This window comes from Microcebus murinus, chromosome 8 (genome assembly GCF_040939455.1).
Source record: "Microcebus murinus isolate Inina chromosome 8, M.murinus_Inina_mat1.0, whole genome shotgun sequence".
NCBI classification, from domain to species: domain Eukaryota; kingdom Metazoa; phylum Chordata; class Mammalia; order Primates; family Cheirogaleidae; genus Microcebus; species Microcebus murinus.
This window is the reverse complement of record NC_134111.1, coordinates 18580571-18597158: the sequence shown is the minus strand read 5'-3', so window position 1 is coordinate 18597158 and position 16588 is coordinate 18580571. Positions and strand designations below refer to the sequence as shown.

Below are 16588 nucleotides of genomic sequence, written 5' to 3'. Positions count from 1 at the left end.
TGCTAGGATCATAGGCATGAGCCACCGCACCTGGCCCCTGGGATACTTATTAATGACGGGAAGACATTTCACTCTTAGAAATCAGAGCATGCCTCTGGACCCCGGTCCCCTGTGGGTGAGCATGGTACCACACAGCAGGGGAGATGGTTCTGTTTGAACACACTACCAGCCAAATAGTCGAAGGAAACTGTAATCGTATGCATGGCTGGAAATGAGATAAAAGGAAAGGTTAACTCTTAGACATTTGTGACTGTTTTGCCTTTATCTTTACAGGTCCCTTTCTAATCTTTGTACACTTACTTTCCTTTCTTGGCATGACAATCATCTTTGTCTCACTCGAGTATCGCCTTGTGTGATCTCAAATCCCCATTCTCTGTAGATGCTTTTCTTAACATGAAGCAAGGATTATCAGGAAAAGCAGTCAGCTGTTCTGTAGCCCAATTCTTGTGTTGGAAGAGATCACAAAGCAATGAACCAAACAGCAGCATCGGCAAAGAAAGCCCTTTAGTGCTTGCTGTCTCCATACACCCAATCTCTCTTTGTCCTCATATTCCATTAGCTTATGGTCTCCATTGTCTAGATTTTTCCATTCACACAGTCAGAAAAAAAAATTTATCAGTGGTATGGGGGAATGTACATGGTTGATTAAATAAGTTATGTTAGTCCCATTCAGTGATAATATCTTTAGCTGTTTCAAAGTATGGCATATGGTACAGTTGTATGAAAGAACAAGGAACAATACTTGTAATAAATTGTTAAGGGTAAAAATAAATATTAAAAAAAAGTGATAGAGGCCAGGCACAGTGGTTCACGCCTGTAATTGGAGCACTTTGGGAGGCCAAAATGAGAGAATCACTTGTGATCAGGAGTTCAAGACCAGTCCGAGTGAGAGCGGAGACCTCTACAAAAAGTATAAAAATTAGCCAGGCATGGTAGCACACTCATGTAGTCTCAGCTACTGGGGAGGCTGAGGCAGGAGGATCACTCAAGTCCAGAAGTGTGAGGTTGTAGTAAGCTATGATGACACCCCTGCACTCTAGCCTGGGAGACAGAGCAAGACCTTGTCTCACAACGGGGGGGAGGGGCAGAGGGAGATACAAATATATAATTGCTATTATTGACATAGAAATTGTCTAGGATACCTTAGAAACTCTTACCAGAGGTTTCTCTAGAACAGTGGTTCTCAGCTGGGGCCCATTTTGCCCCCAGGGTTGCAGTGTCTGGAGACATTTTAGATTGTCATGACTAAGGGACATCTAGGGAGCATCTAGTGGGTAGAGGCCGAGGATACTGCTGAAAATCCAGCGGTGAACAGGACTGCACCCCAAACCAAGTACTATCTTTTTCAAAATATCTGTAGTACCACTGTGGAGGAATCTTGCTCTAGGGCATAAGATTAGGGGATTTGTGGAAGTGGTAGGGACTTTATGCCAGAATTACAAACTCATATGACTAAAAATAAAAGAGACCATGAGTAAATGAATGAGGTCAGATGTAAAACTAGAAAAGGATGGTATATGAGATAGGACCATGGCAAATTGGGAAGTTTGGAACCTATCCGAAGTCATTCAAATTCAGATTTAAAAATAAAAAAATACTGTTCTGGAGGCTGAGGTGGGAGGATCATGTGAGCTCAGGAGTTGGAGACTAGCCCAGATAACATAGCAAGACTCAGTCTCAAAATAAAATAAAATAATAAAATAATAACAAAACTGTAGAAGTCTAATAAGCCCTTTGATTAATTGGATTTAGCTATGATTTGCCAGTTTTGGTCTCTGGCCTAAATTCTTCTGTAATGGTTGAATTTTTCCCATGAGCATGCATCACTTTACATAAAAAATACATTTAAAATATATGTATGTATATATTTATACATATATATACACACATAAATATATACACACATATCAAAAAGCACAATGCCTATTTTATGTTTCTCACTACTTTTTACAGTCCTCTCCATTTTTCTCATTTTTATAACCACAGTCTTTGCTGAAGTATTGATCTTCTCTTTCTCACGTGATCATAATTCTTTTCATAACTAAATTTATAGCCTACTCTCACTATTTCTAGACATACCCTATTATTTCTTCTCCATCGGACATGGATGACCACTTAAGGTACCAGCTAAGATGACTGATCATGTGTAAAAGCAAAAGTCAGTTCATAGGTCAGGACTGACGATAGGAGAGCTAAAAATAAAAAAAGAAAAATAAATTATTATATAATATATTTAAAAAAAGTCAGTTCATAAAATCAATACAAACCAAAGTCAGACACACAATGTTATTTATAAAATTATTTACAAATAATATTTTAAGTATATTACTTGTGTTAATAAGCAGATTAATTATCAGATTTGTATTTTTAAGAGCTAACTCTGGTAACAGTTGGGAGATTAGATCAAAAATGGCAAGAAGGGTGAGGAACCTGCGGCCCCAAGGCCCTCTAGATACCCAAGTACAGCTCCTTGACCAAATCCAAACTTCACAGAACAAATCCCTTTATTAAAATGATTTCTTCTGTAAAATTCAAATTCAGTTAAAAGTATGCATTCAAGGATCCAGAAAGCCTTAAGGCTGTAAGTTCTCCACCCCTGCAGGGGGCGGTGGCAGCTTTGGGCATGGTGGCCCACCTTGATCCAGCACTTCGGGAGGGCAAAACGGGAAGATCACTTGAGCCCAGAGTTTGAGACCAGCCTGGGCAACATAGTGAGACCCCATCTCTACAAAAAATTTGTTTTTAATTAGCTGAGCGTGGTCTTATGAGTTTGTAGTCTTGGCTACAGGGGGCTGAGGCAGAAGGATCGCTTGAACTCATGAATTCGAGGGTGCAGTGAGCTATGATTGTGTCATTGCACTCCCGCCTAGGCAACAAAGAGAGACCTCATCTCTTTAAGAAAAAAAAAAAGCAAAACTCAATGTGGGGAAAAAAGTTACATTTGTTTTCTATTGCTGCCATAATAAATTACCACAAACTCAGCAGTTTAAAACAGCACAAGTTTTTATCTGACAGTTCTATAAGTCAGAAGTCCAAGCTGGCTCCTACTAGTTTTGCTGCTCTGGATTTCATAAGGCTGAAGTCAAGGTGTTGGCCAGGTGGGCTCTAATTCCCAGGCTTGGATAAGAATCCACCTCCAAGGCTGGGTATGGTGGCTCACGCCTGTAATCCTAGCACTCTGGGAGGCAGAGGTAGGAGGATCGCTCTAGGTCAGGCGTTCAAGATCAGCCTGAGCAAGAGTGAGATCCCGTCTCTACTACAAATAAAAGGAAATTATCTGGACAACTAAAAATATATATATATAGGGGAAAAAACAAAAAAACCTAGCCAGGTATGGTGGTATATGCCTGTAATCCCAGTTACTCTGGAGGCTGAGGCAGAAGGATTGCTTAAGCCCAGGAGTTTGAGGTTGCTGTGAGCTAGGCTGATGTCACGGCACTCTAGCCTGGGCAACAGAGCAAGACTCTGACTCAAAAAAAAAAAAAAAAAAAAAAAAAGAATACACCTCTAAGCAGAATCCACTCCAGATTGTTGCTAAAACTCAGTACCTTGCAGCTGTAGGAATGAGCTTCCCATTTTTTGCTGGCTGTAAACTGGGGGCCACTGTCAGCTCCTAGAGGCATCTCTCTGGTCCTTGCACATAGGCCCCTACACCTCAGACTACACCAAATCCCTCTCCATTAGGAATTTTTCTGCCTTCCTTTTCTGCTTTCAAGGGTTCACGTGATTATATTGATCCCACCCAGTCATCTTTCTATCTTAAGGTCAGCTGATTAGTAACCTAATTACACCTGTAATGTCCTTTTATAGCATTACCTAGATTAGGGATTCATTAAATAACTTGGGGACAGGAATCCTAGGGGATATCTTAAAATTTCTGACTACCACACAAGTTAAAAGACTATTGTGGTAAACCTGGAGAAAAATGTTAAAGATCCATATGAAGTCATTAGGAATGGGAATAGAGGAAAGAGAATGAAAAGAACTGTCAAGGAGATATGTCAGGAGACCTTGGTAACTGATTATGGAGAGGCAGAGAGAAGGAGGCCTTCAGGGAAACTGACTTAGCAGAGCCATGAACTGAAATCTATATGCCTGCAGAGGGGAGATGCTATTAGGGAGCACCCTAATTCTTGCTGTGGAACCCCAGTGAGTGTCAGTGTTTTGGAGTAACCAAAGCAGGTGTGAAGGATGGGGATGAACAACAACATCAATTGGAAATCTGTTTAAGGACAAGTTGAACAGTGGATCCCTTTCCCTCCCACTGTTTTGTCAGTTTCCTTTCTAGAGATACTGAACCAGAGAGCCTCCAGACTTAGAAACATCAGGCTCACTGGAGATAAAGGGAGAGGCATCTTATTGAAACCTGAAACTCCCAAGACCTCTTTTTTTGCTCAGCTTTCAGAATGACAACAGCAGCTGCACTTTACTTCCTAGGCAGGAGGTTATAGGATTTCTCTCTTAAAAACATTGAATGTACCCTATAAATGTATATATAACTATTATTTACCCATAAAAATTAAAAATAAAAAAAAATTTAATTGAATGGCTCCATCAAAAAGGTATATAGATACTGACTTTGAGGATTCCCCCCAAAACAATGACAAGGTCACCAACCAGATTATCCTCCAGTGATGTCTGCCAGTTTGGAGGCCCCATCCAAGCTCAGAGCTTGCAGCCAGCTTTTGAGTAGCTCACTCTTCACTTTGAATGGAAGCCAAGATCACCAGCCACTGTTTTGGTTATTGAGTTACATTCCTCAGAGGCAGGCCTAACTCAGTTGGAGCCCTGTCATGTTTAGGCTGCCAACTCTTTAATCGCTAGCCATAGCTCATCTCCAAAGCAGGTCAACAACCCAGAGCCCAAGATTGTGTTCATTGATGTGTGCCACTTTCCAACACACACTCGTCTCACAAAAATTGCCATCTTCTATTCCCTTCCCTATCCACAGGAGTTACCATAATCTTTTTGATAGTCAGTATACTTATGTGAACTTCCTAGCAAACCTTAATGGAAAATTAAATATTGGCACCTTGCAACTAGATTTGAAAGTTGTCAACTTCTTTCTTTGGAACTGATTGATCTGTTTCTTGTGGTTGCCAGAAATGTATGCTTAAACCTCTTTTAGGAAAGCAAGAGGTTATTTTTAGTTTCTAAATCTCTGACTAGATTTCTCAGCATCTTTTAAAGTTACTGAATTAGGTTTCTAAGCTTTTAAACATTGTATAATACCTGAGGCAAGGCTTAATATCTCATTGCCCCTCAAAGCTAGGGAGCTTTTGAGTTCATTGAGGACCAACAGAAATACTTTAGCAAAGTGCTTTTTTCAAAGGAATAAAATGGTTGAAGAAATTGTTGGGGGAGGTGGATAGGAGGAAGTTTAGGAAATAAAAGGACAAATTGAAGAACTCTAAAGTATTCACTATGATTTTTTTTTTTTGCTTTAAGAAAAACAAATGAAAATGCAAACATAAGAAAAGATATTCACATTTATTCTTAAGAGGAGAAATGCAAACTTAAATTTATTATGAGATACCTATCACTATTAGCAGAGATTTTTTTAAATGGCATTGTGCTACTGAAAATGTGAAGAAATAGGTACTCTTACCCATTGCTAGTGGACAGGTACACTAGCACAACCTTAAAGGAGAGAAATTTGTCAAAATCTACCTACATTTAAAGCACCTAAGACCTTTGACCCAGGAATTTACTTATGGAAAGTTATTCTACATATACTTAATGTGTAGGAAATATCATGTATAAGGATATCTATTGCAGCATTGTTTCTTAAAGACTGGAAATAACCTAAAGGTCCATTAATCAGAGACTGGTTAGATATGTTATATGATTTATCCAAATAATGGAATAATGTCAAACCATTAAAAAGAATAGGGAAATTCTGGGTATCCTAATATGGAAAGATCTCTGAGATGTATGTTTAGGTAAAAAGAGCCAGGTGAAGATTAGTATATATGCTATGCTATCATTTATTTCTAAAAAAGTGAATGGGAGTGACTGCTAATGGGTACAGATTATTTTTGAGGTTGATGAAAGTGTACTGGAATTAGTGGTGATGGTTGTACAACTTTGTGAATATATTAAAATTCACTGAATTATGAAGTTTAAATTGGTGAATTTTGTGACATGAATTATATGTCAATACAAATGCAAAAATAAATAAAAAGTATACACCTATACTCAGAAAAAATAAACTATTTCTAAAAGGATGTATAAAAAACTAGCAAAAGAGGTAGTTTCTGGGGAGAAGCAGAAGAAGGATGGGAATGGGAAGGAAACTTACACTTCACCATATACATTGTTGTTTGCCTTTTGAATTTGGAACTATGTGTATGTATTGCCTAATCAAAAGTTAATAAAATAGTTTGTAAAAAGAAGGCAATCTGTTTATTTGTAAATCTACCTTAATAACTTACAAGCAAATTTTTAAAATTTTACCTACAATTGCACAAGACCATTGTGATTGGAGTTTAATTTTATTGTCAAGCTACCAAATGAAGAAGTACTCAAAAATATGAAGAAATTCATACTTAAACTAATTCCAAAAAAAGGCTACAATAGGTGTAAACTACCAGAGAAATAGGCCAGTTAATTAGAAGGCATTAATTGGGTAATTGCATTTCACCTACTTAAATTCCCTAATCACCTTTAATTGAAATAACTTTCCTCTTTACTTCCAGTCCCTAAACCATCATGTGGTATTGTTAGTGTTGTGTAATAGGTTCTGAATCCCACATCAAGAGTGGTTTTATTTCAGTGAAAGGTTCCATAAACCCTGTATAGGCTAATAATAATGGGAACAACCTTGAGATTATAGAAGATGTGATTGAACCTGGTTAACTGAAAAGAGAATTGCTTTACCCAAATCCACTGATGCACTATATAAATGATGAAGGTAATTTGGAGAAGCCTTGAAGGGAAGGGCAAGAGGGAAGTAAAAATGCAGTTAGAGATTTTCTGCACAGCTTGGTGAGCAGTTTCCTTAAGGCTGTCGGTTATACATGTATTCGATCATTTCTTATTCTTACACCCACTCCTTTTTTCTCTTGAATGAAAATTGGTCCAAAGGATATTTAGTGACTCTTTTTTTTCCATTTTTTTTTTATTTCAGCATATTATGGGGGTACAAATGTTAAGGTTATGTATATTGCCCATTCTCCCCCTCCCTGCTATTTAGTGACTCTTGAATTTCTTAGAAAAATAAATCATGAGAAAACTAATTTGGAACAAAGAGATGTATTTTTCACATAATGGATATCATGTAAAGAGAGAAAATTTCATTTTCTAACTTTAATATTAGCACAATGAACAGAATTGTGTCTTTTTCTTCTATTGCTTTTGCAAGGAGCAATGTGAATATGAAATAGAGAAACTCTTATATGAAAGACTGGGAATCTTTTTAATGTGTCATTGTTTTAGATATATAACCAAAGAAGATGTTGCTGTGGCCTCAATGGACAAGGTGAAGAATACTGGGGGCCATGTCCGTCTGATCACAAAGGAGTCCAGGCGATGGGATCCAGCCACAAAGTAAGGTTTTTCTACAGTTAGGATACAGCAGTACTAAGACTACTCCTTTAAATTTATGTATTAATTTTGTAATTATGTCTCACCTTTTGTGGCCACGTTAGAGGTTACAGAGAGCTTTCACTGTATGGTAGCTGTTCAGTCTTCCGAGTAGTCCTTTGAGTCACGTGATGCTCTCATCTTTGAAATTAGAGATGAGGAAGGACCCTGAGACCAGGAGAACTAAGTGACCTGCCCCAGGGCTTACTGGTAGATGCCAGGAGACCTGAGGTCAAATCTGGGCTCTGCCCCCCATTCTTGAGCTCTTTCTATTAAAAGAAATCTTTCTTTTAACACTTCTAACAAATAGCCATGGAAAACAGGCAAAGCAGCTGTTATTACTTCCCATGGAGGACTTATCAACATAACTAAGTAGCATACTTTTTTCTCTTATTCTAAACAAATTGAGCACATGTCCTATCATGTTTCATTTCTAATTTTAATTCGATTAGCTCTGAGTTTACTTGTAGGAGACACGACATTGAGCAAATCTGTTCTAATTCCCATCAGCACTGTCAGCCCCTGTGCTCTGTCACTGTGAAGATTCCCTGTTTCCTGTTAGCCAGCAGAGGCTGGAGGAGAGAGTCCGTAATGACCTCTCTGGCTTAATGAGGTGTGTGACTCTAGCAGAGTAGCCACCAATCTTTACTTGGGATTTTACATTAGCCTGTCCTTTCCCAACCTAAAGAAGCGTTTTTCTAACTTCTCATTTTCCAAATTCTCCAGATGTTTCCAAGTCTGATTGTTTAACATAAAAGCATCTAAATTCCCATGAGACAGCATATTTGTAGTATAATTAATTCTTTTAACACATTTTTCTTTCTTTATGTACATGGAATATAGAGTGCTGACTATAGCTATTTCATTCCTACACTATGATCTGTGTTTACCGTTTGTCAATATAGAAACTTTGATAATCTTTATGAAGCAATGACTATTTAGACTAATCATTCATTAGTTACCTATTCAATGTTTTGTTCCATTATAGAAAGTTTCTTGAAGATGGAGCCTGTGTCCCATTTCTAAATCCCGACACAGCCCAAGCTGATCTCACTGTGAAGCCTTCTACATCCAAAGGCTATTTGCAAGCCGTGGATAATGAAGGAAATCCACTTTGCCTTCTCTGTCAGCAACCCACTTGCCAAACTGAACAAGCTTGTAAAGCCAACGCTTGGGATTCACGGTTTTGCTCTCTGAAATGTCAAGAGGAGTTTTGGATTCGATCTAATAACAGTTACCTGCGAGCCAAAGTATTTGAAACTGAACATGGTGTATGTCAGCTCTGTAATGTGAATGCACAAGAACTCTTTTTACGTGTGAGAGATGCCCCTAAAAGTCAGAGGAAGAATCTTCTGGATGCTACCTGGACTACAAAGCTTTCATTAGAACAGGTAAATTATAATCATATGACAGGTAGAAGGCAGCCTTGTACTAAGTGATGAATATTTATTCACTAACTTTATTTTTTAACTTTTTAACAAGGGAATTTTCAAATATACATGCAAAATAGAATAATGAATCCATATACCCATCACCGAGCTTCATAGTTTTCATCATTTTTCTATTTGTTTTCATCTGTCCTTTGACTCACTTCTTTTTTTCTCCTGGAATATTTTAAAGACAACATGCATATTCCAGATAACACTTCATTTCCTCCTTAAATACTTTCATTATATCTCTCACAGGTAAAGATGTCCTTCCTTCCTCCTTTCCTTCCTTCCTTCCTTCTCCCTCTCTCTTCCTCTCTTTCTTTCCTTCTTTCCTTCCTTTCTTTGAGTTATCATACCCGACATAATTACAATTCCTTAATTATAATAAGTGTGGTTATTATGTTTGGTTCCCCATATTATCTCAAAAATATTTTTTTCCAGTTGCTTTGTTCAAATTAGAGTCCAAAATATGACCCATATATTGTATTTGGTCATAATGCCTCTTATGTTTCATTTAATCTGTAATAACACTATATCCCTTTTTTGACATCAATGACTGTTGAAGAAACTGGATCATATGCCTATAGGATTTTTTACATTCTGGATTTGTCTCCCTGTATCATCATCATGTTGTTTGACATGTTTTTCTATCTCCATAATTTCCTGAATAACGATTATAAAATCTAAAGGCTTAATTAAATTATGATTCAGTTATTTTGGAAAAAGATCTTAAAGGTGGTGCAGTACACCAAGAGGTACCTATGATCTGGTAGTTCTAATTTTTATGATGTTAATATTGACTAACAAGAAGGAAACAGATAACCCCAAAAATGGAGTTCAATGAGAAGGAAATATATATATAGATTTATATATTTATTCCATTGTAAAATATAATAGACCACTTTATGATGAAATATTACTTATAGCACACTATAATAAATGTTTACTTTGCTTTCTAAAACTCAGATTTCTAATCTTATTATCTAAACAATTCTAAATTTCAAACTGAAGCATAATGTGTAATATTATAGTGTGCATAATTTTAAAAGGATCACTCCTGAGCCACTTTTTGCCCACTAAAATATCAGATGAATTCCAGCTAATTAGACAACTTATGTATTTTTATTTACCTAATACAGTATTGCTGAATTATGATAGAATTAATTAATAAGAATCTCTGCAAAGATGAATGAACATGCTTTTCAGAAATACACTATTTCTGTAATGATAGCCACAGTTCCTGAAAGATCCTTTGGTCTAATTGGTGAGGAACATATTGTATTCATCCCAGGGATGTCGGTCAGTTTCCAGCTACTGCTGCCTCAGTGTGAAGGCTTCCAGAAGACACACAGTGAAATGACTCAAGGTCATCTTGAAAGCAACCTGTCCAGAAATGCAAAAAGTAACATCAAAAAGCAGCCATCAAAAACGAAAGTACTCTGGGATAAGGAGCACTGTAGGGCTCAGACTGGGGAGGACCCATCAGAAAGGGGATGATTATTTCAAGAGATGAGTTTAGGATATTGAAGAGTGGCCTCGAGTGACTTGCTATGCAATTGCCAGGAAAAACTAAAGAAGCAGCTTCTGGATCATTGAGTTTGTCAGAGTGGAAGCTGTTCAGAGAGAAAGAACTGGATATAAAAGGCAGAACCAAACTGGATTTTTTCCCTAAGAATGTGCCATTTGCTTGATGCACAAAACTGCCATTTATAGTGGCTTCTAACAGTATCAACCTCAGAAACAAAGTTCGATATGTGTCTTCTAGTGGAAGTTGAGAAGTTCAGCACAGAAAGTAAGGCAGGCAGTCACAAAGGTCAGCTGGACAAAGTTTACTGCTCCACCTTTCTGCCTCTTGTGGCTCCTCGTGAGCCAGCACTGTTGATCAGGTCACTGTGCCTGACAAGTTTTCTTAAAAATGCTTCAGAAGTATTCATGGGTTCCCATGGCAAGTGTCCATGAAGTTGATTATAATTTCTTCATTGTCCAAGACCAAGGAAATAGAAACAAGTGTCATTCTCACCTTTGTGTTATTTAAACAACTGCACTGCCATGGTATGAATAGTAAAACTCTACCTCAGGTAAAATGTTAAAATACATCCCATTTTAATGTAAGTCATCATTGGTTAAATATAAAGTATGTATATACGGACTGAGCTAAATAGCAGCTGCTTTAAATGGACATCTTTGTTTATTCCAAATATGCAAATTATAGAGGTTTGTTCTAGAAATCTCGTCCTAGTCCATGTAACTTGGAAAGCTCTCTAGAGTAAAAGTTACAGGTGATAGCTATTGATATTAAACCGTAATTGATAGACTGACCAATGCATTTAGGTCAATAATTAAGGATTGTTTGAGTCAGTAATATTGAGAAGTTTTTTTTTTTTTTTTTTTGGGAAGATTCTAGAAGCATATTGAGAAGTTTTTAATTTCTAATCTGTTCTTATTCTTTTCTCAGTTTTGGTTTAGTGAATATATAAACTAACTTAAAGGTACAAAAAGCCAATTTTTCCCAAACTGTCAGAGATCTTGGTATTTTATACTTGCTTGTAATTCTTTCAAAATAGATTAGGTAAGCAGAAAAAAAACATTTTCAGAAACACATTTTATTGCTTTCAAATTGCTAACCTAGAGGGTTTTTTCTACTCAAAATAAAAGCTGTAAAAAGCCATCCTAATGTATTTTTCCCCATGATTTTGCTGTATAAACATGATTGCGCAATGCAAAACCAACAGTTCCCACATGTATGTTGAAAATTGCTAATCTTGTGTTCTTACTGCAGCTAAATGAAATGATAAGAAACCCAGCAGAAGGACATTTTTGGCAGGTGGATCACATCAAGCCAGTATACAGGGGAGGGGGACAGTGCTCCCTGGACAACCTGCAGACTCTCTGCACAGTCTGTCATAAAGAGGTCAGTGAAGCGCACAGACAGCTTTGCCTGAGAAATCAAATGGGAAATTGTGCATACAGGTCTGGATGATTACGTGGATGAATCTATATCCCTGGTCTGCGAGCATTTCATTCTTTTCATCACCTCACACTGCCTTTTCTCTCAAGGCCTATGTAAGTTCTCAATCACAGCTATAAGAGAAGCTGTTTCCCTTTTAATTCATTCTAGGACCAAGACATTTTCACCACCACCTAGAAAAAAAAAATGAATACACCTTACATATTGCACAGTCTTGAAGAGACCCAGACCCTCAAACTGGAAGTTTGGTGAATTGGGGCATTGACATATGTTTGCCTGTGGCTAAGGGTGTCCTGAAATATCTGAAGACATTGATAAGTTATATCTAGGACCAGCTTGGCTCAACATGCAAAGATTGTATTACTGGCCAAAGTATGAAACCTATTCATAATACCTTGGCGCATCTTTGAGCAATTAATTACCTGTTGCATAAAATGAAGGGGAAAAATTGACATAGTATTATTTATCTGCCAGGATGAATTTTTAACATGTAGTCCAGCAAAAAGTAGTAGGATCTACCTCAGGTGTCCTCAAACTATGGCCTGCGGGCCACATGCAGGTGTTTTTGCCCGTTTGTTTTTTTACTTCAAAATAAGATATGTGCAGTGTGCATAGGAATTTGTTCATAGTTTTTTTAAACTATGGTTCGGCCCTCCAACGGTCTGAGGGACAGTGAACTGGCCCCTTGTTTAAAAAGTTTGAGGACCCCTGATCTACCTGTTGAGATAATCTTAGAAAGAAGCATACATTTAACATGCAACTTTATATCCAACTTTTTTCCTACTTGTCACAGGATTTAACCATTTCCCCATGTTCTCCTACCATCCATGATGTATTTATCTAAAATACTGCATAATATAGTATTCTATTGAGTATGTCACTGCTGTAGTTTACTTAGCCATTTCCATACTGATGAATAGTTAAGTTGTTTAAATGGTTTTGCTTTTATTCATAATACCACCAAGCACATTTTTATAAACAAAACTGCTTCCTGCTTTTTAAGGTCATTCCTTAAAATAGGTTCTCAGATGTAAAAAAAAAAAAAAAATCACTGAGTCAAAAGTATTTTGATATTTTTAGCAGTATAGGAATTGACCACCAAACTATTTTACTCATTTATGCCCACTAGTGAACAGGGTGCCCATTTGACTGCACCAGTGGGTACTGATGTGGTGGGAGAAGAATAGGCTACTGTTTTGTTTACTAAAGACACAATGTTTTTAAAACATGCTAATTAATTATACATCTAGTTTTGAGAACTATTTGGATACTTTGCTAGTGTTCATTTTGTATGAGCTCTTTATTAGCCTTCTTTTTTTATTTTATTTCAAGAAAATATGAAAATAGGAACATTTTGGTTACATTATATATCTTTGCCTCTCCCTAGCAAGGGTTAGAGGTATGCTCTTCCCCTCCACAATGCTCGCCACATCCCTCAAATGTGGGTCTACCCCCCCAACCCCCGAATCCCTGGTGAACACCACCTTCATTTGAGCACCATAGTGTTAATCAGTCAGTACCAATTTGATAGTGAGTAGATGTGAAGCCCATTTTTCTGATCTTGTGTCACCTCACTTTGGATAATGGGCTTAAACTTAATCCAGGATGATATAAGTGGTGTTAGCTCACTGTCGTTTCTTAATTGAGTAATATTCCATTGTAAAAATATACCAAATTTTAATAATCCACTCATGAATTGACGGGCACTTGGGTTGTTTCCACGTCTTTGCAATAGTGAATTGTGCTGCCATAAACATTTGGATGCAGATGTCTTTATAATAGAATGTCTTATGCTCTTTTGGGTAGATGCCTAATAATGCTATTGCTGGGTCAAATGGTATTTCTATTTTTAGCTCTTTGCGGTATCTCCAAATTCTTTTCCACAAAGGTTGCACTAATTGGCAGAATCAATATCATTAAAATGTTAATATTACCTAAAGTGATCTACAGAATAAATGTAATCCCCATCAAAGTACCACCATCATTCTTTACAGATCTAGAAAAAATAATTCTTCACTTTGTATAGAACCAGAAAAAAACTCGTTTTGCCAAAGCACTCTTAAGTAAAAAGAACAAACTGGGAGGCATTAGTCTTCCTGACTTCAAGCTGTACTATAAAGCAATAATAATTAAATTAGCCTGGTACTGGCACAGGAACAGAAGCATCGATCTTTGTAATAGGACTAAGATTCCAGAGATTAAACCATCTGCATACAGTAACCTAATCTTTGATAAAACAGACAAAAATATACATTGGGGAAAAGAATCTCTCTTCAATAAATGGTGCTGGGAAAACTGGATATCTACATGCAGAAGAATGAATCAGGATCCCTACCTCTCACCTCTCATAAAAAGTCCCCTCAAGATGGATAACAGACTTAAGCCTAAGATATGGAAACCTAAGCCTACGAAACCTTAAGAATCCTAGAAGAAGATGTTGGGAAAACCCTTTCAGACATCGGCCTACGCAAAGAATTCTTGAAGAAGACCCCCAAAGCAATTACCACAGCAACAAAAATAAACAAATGGATCTGATCAAATTAAAAAGCTTCTGCACAAGGCCAGGCGTAGTGGCTCATGCCTGTAATCCTAGCACTCTGGGAGGCTGAGGTGGGCGGATTGCTTGAGATCAGGAGTTTGAAACCAGCCTGACCAAGAGCAAGACCCTGTCTCTACTATAAATAGAAAGAAATTAATTGGCCAACTAGTATATATAGAAAAAATTAGCCGGGCATGGTGGCACATGCCTGTAGTCCCAGCTACTCGGGAGGCTGAGGCAGCAGGATTGCTTAAGCCCAGGAGTTTGAGGTTGCTGTGAGCTAGGCTGATACCACGGCACTCACTCTAGCCTGGGCAACAAAAGTGAGACTCTGTCTCAAAAAAAAAAAAAAAGCTTCTGCACAGCAAAGGAAACTATTTTTAGCCTTCTTTTAATATTTTAGATTCCACAGTTTCTTTGCAAATATTTTTACTTAATGTCATGTAGGCAGGTTTTTTGTTTTTGTCTTTGTTTTAGTTTTACCCTTCTTTTTTCTCCCAGCCTTTTCCACCTGGATCACCTCACAACTGCATGGACTTCAGTTGAGGGGAAAAAATCATCTGATTTCTCAGCTGTGCAAATTATTAGTAAATTTAAGACCTATAAGAGAATTTAGAAATAGCCCAAGAAAATGTAGCCCCTTCTATGATTACTTTTTCAGTGTTTCGTGAAAATTTTTATTTGGAGGATTAGCAAAAGAATCCAGTTCTGGTCTGTCTCATTTTATTTTCTATATCCTGTCAGTCTCATTTTATTTTCTACATCCACTTGTCTGTTTAGTTGGGAATGGTTTCTGGGCCCAGAAAATAGGAAGTTAGTGGGCCTTCCACCCACTGCACTCTGGGAAATCCCAAGATGCCTTATGAGCTCCCACTGCAGGAAAAGAATCATGGCTTTCCCTAGTCCCCAAATGAGGGATTTTTTTGGTCTTATTGAGTAGTAAGACATCCCCCAAAGTTGTGTGTTTTCTCCTCCCAGTGTAATCCTAGTGAACCTAGGACCTCAGGGCACTCTCCAGAGCTTCTGGGATACTCTGCCTTATGGTTTGGGAGCTCCCCTAGTGACCAAACACTGGTAAATGGGTGTAGTGACAATGTAGATTTTTCCAAACTGACAATACAAGAGTTTTTGAGCTTCTATAGCCAGTGCTTTTTTCCTAACATATACCGATGCATATTTTTTTATTTTTAGAGAACTGCCAGACAAGCCAAGGAAAGAAGCCAGGTGAGAAGACAATCTCTCGCATCAAAGCATGGATCAGATATCACACGATTTTTGGTAAAGAAGTAAAGTAGAAAAATACATGAATGAAAATATGTATATATGAATGGGTGACAGACAGTATACATGTGGAAGAATTTAACACAATATTTTCCATGTTTAAAATATTAAGAGTAAAAATTTTCAGAACAAAAGTCAAGAATTCAAATTCTGGTTTTATTCTAAGTACTTTTAGTGTTTAAATACCTTTATGAAAGTACTTAACAGAAAATGAGATCCAATACTGAACATTTCTTTGGTCCTGTTGATTTTATACAGACTCTCAATTATGTTTCAGCAAGGTTTTGTTAAGCGTTCATTTCCCCCAAACATGGCTTAATCATTGTATTGTGCATAGACTGTGTTTGAAAATATACTCTTAATTACCTGAAAAATGCTTCTGGATTATTGGTTCTGGACTGCCATAGGTATAAAGGAACATTGCAAAACCTAATGGGAAATTTCAGAGGCAAATCACCATTATGCAGGAATTCGGGGCCAAGCATGACCAGCCTGCTTAGGGTTCAAGAGAGACTTGTTCACTAAATGCCTCCAGAATAGGCTGGGGTACACATTTTGGGTGTTGCCTTTCTTGCCTTATTTCTTAGCCAGTCATCTTTATCAAAAAAATCCTTTTGTAAATGAACTAATTATGCCTATGGTGTTTGTGGACAATTTGGGAGTTCTGAATAAAGTAATTGTTAAAACTATTAACTACTGAAAACATAAAATGTAAAATGCCACGTAAGCTTATTTTTTAGGGTTTTTTTTAAATGCATAACACTAGGCTTACTGTCAAAACAGTCT

General features: G+C 37.3%; 1 protein-coding gene across 1 annotated transcript in view; it reads left to right on the top strand.

The window, feature by feature from the left end:
* The window catches only part of ZRANB3 (zinc finger RANBP2-type containing 3), a 242291-nt gene extending 226115 nt beyond the window's left edge, over window positions 1-16176 (top strand). The window contains exons 18-21 of the mRNA XM_020288513.2: window positions 7438-7548; window positions 8573-8975; window positions 11794-11925; window positions 15713-16176. Coding sequence (XP_020144102.2) covers window positions 7438-7548; window positions 8573-8975; window positions 11794-11925; window positions 15713-15811 — 745 coding nt within the window. The 3' untranslated portion in view covers window positions 15812-16176. The remainder of the gene's footprint in view (window positions 1-7437; window positions 7549-8572; window positions 8976-11793; window positions 11926-15712) is intronic.
* The last annotated feature ends 412 nt before the right edge of the window (window positions 16177-16588 follow it).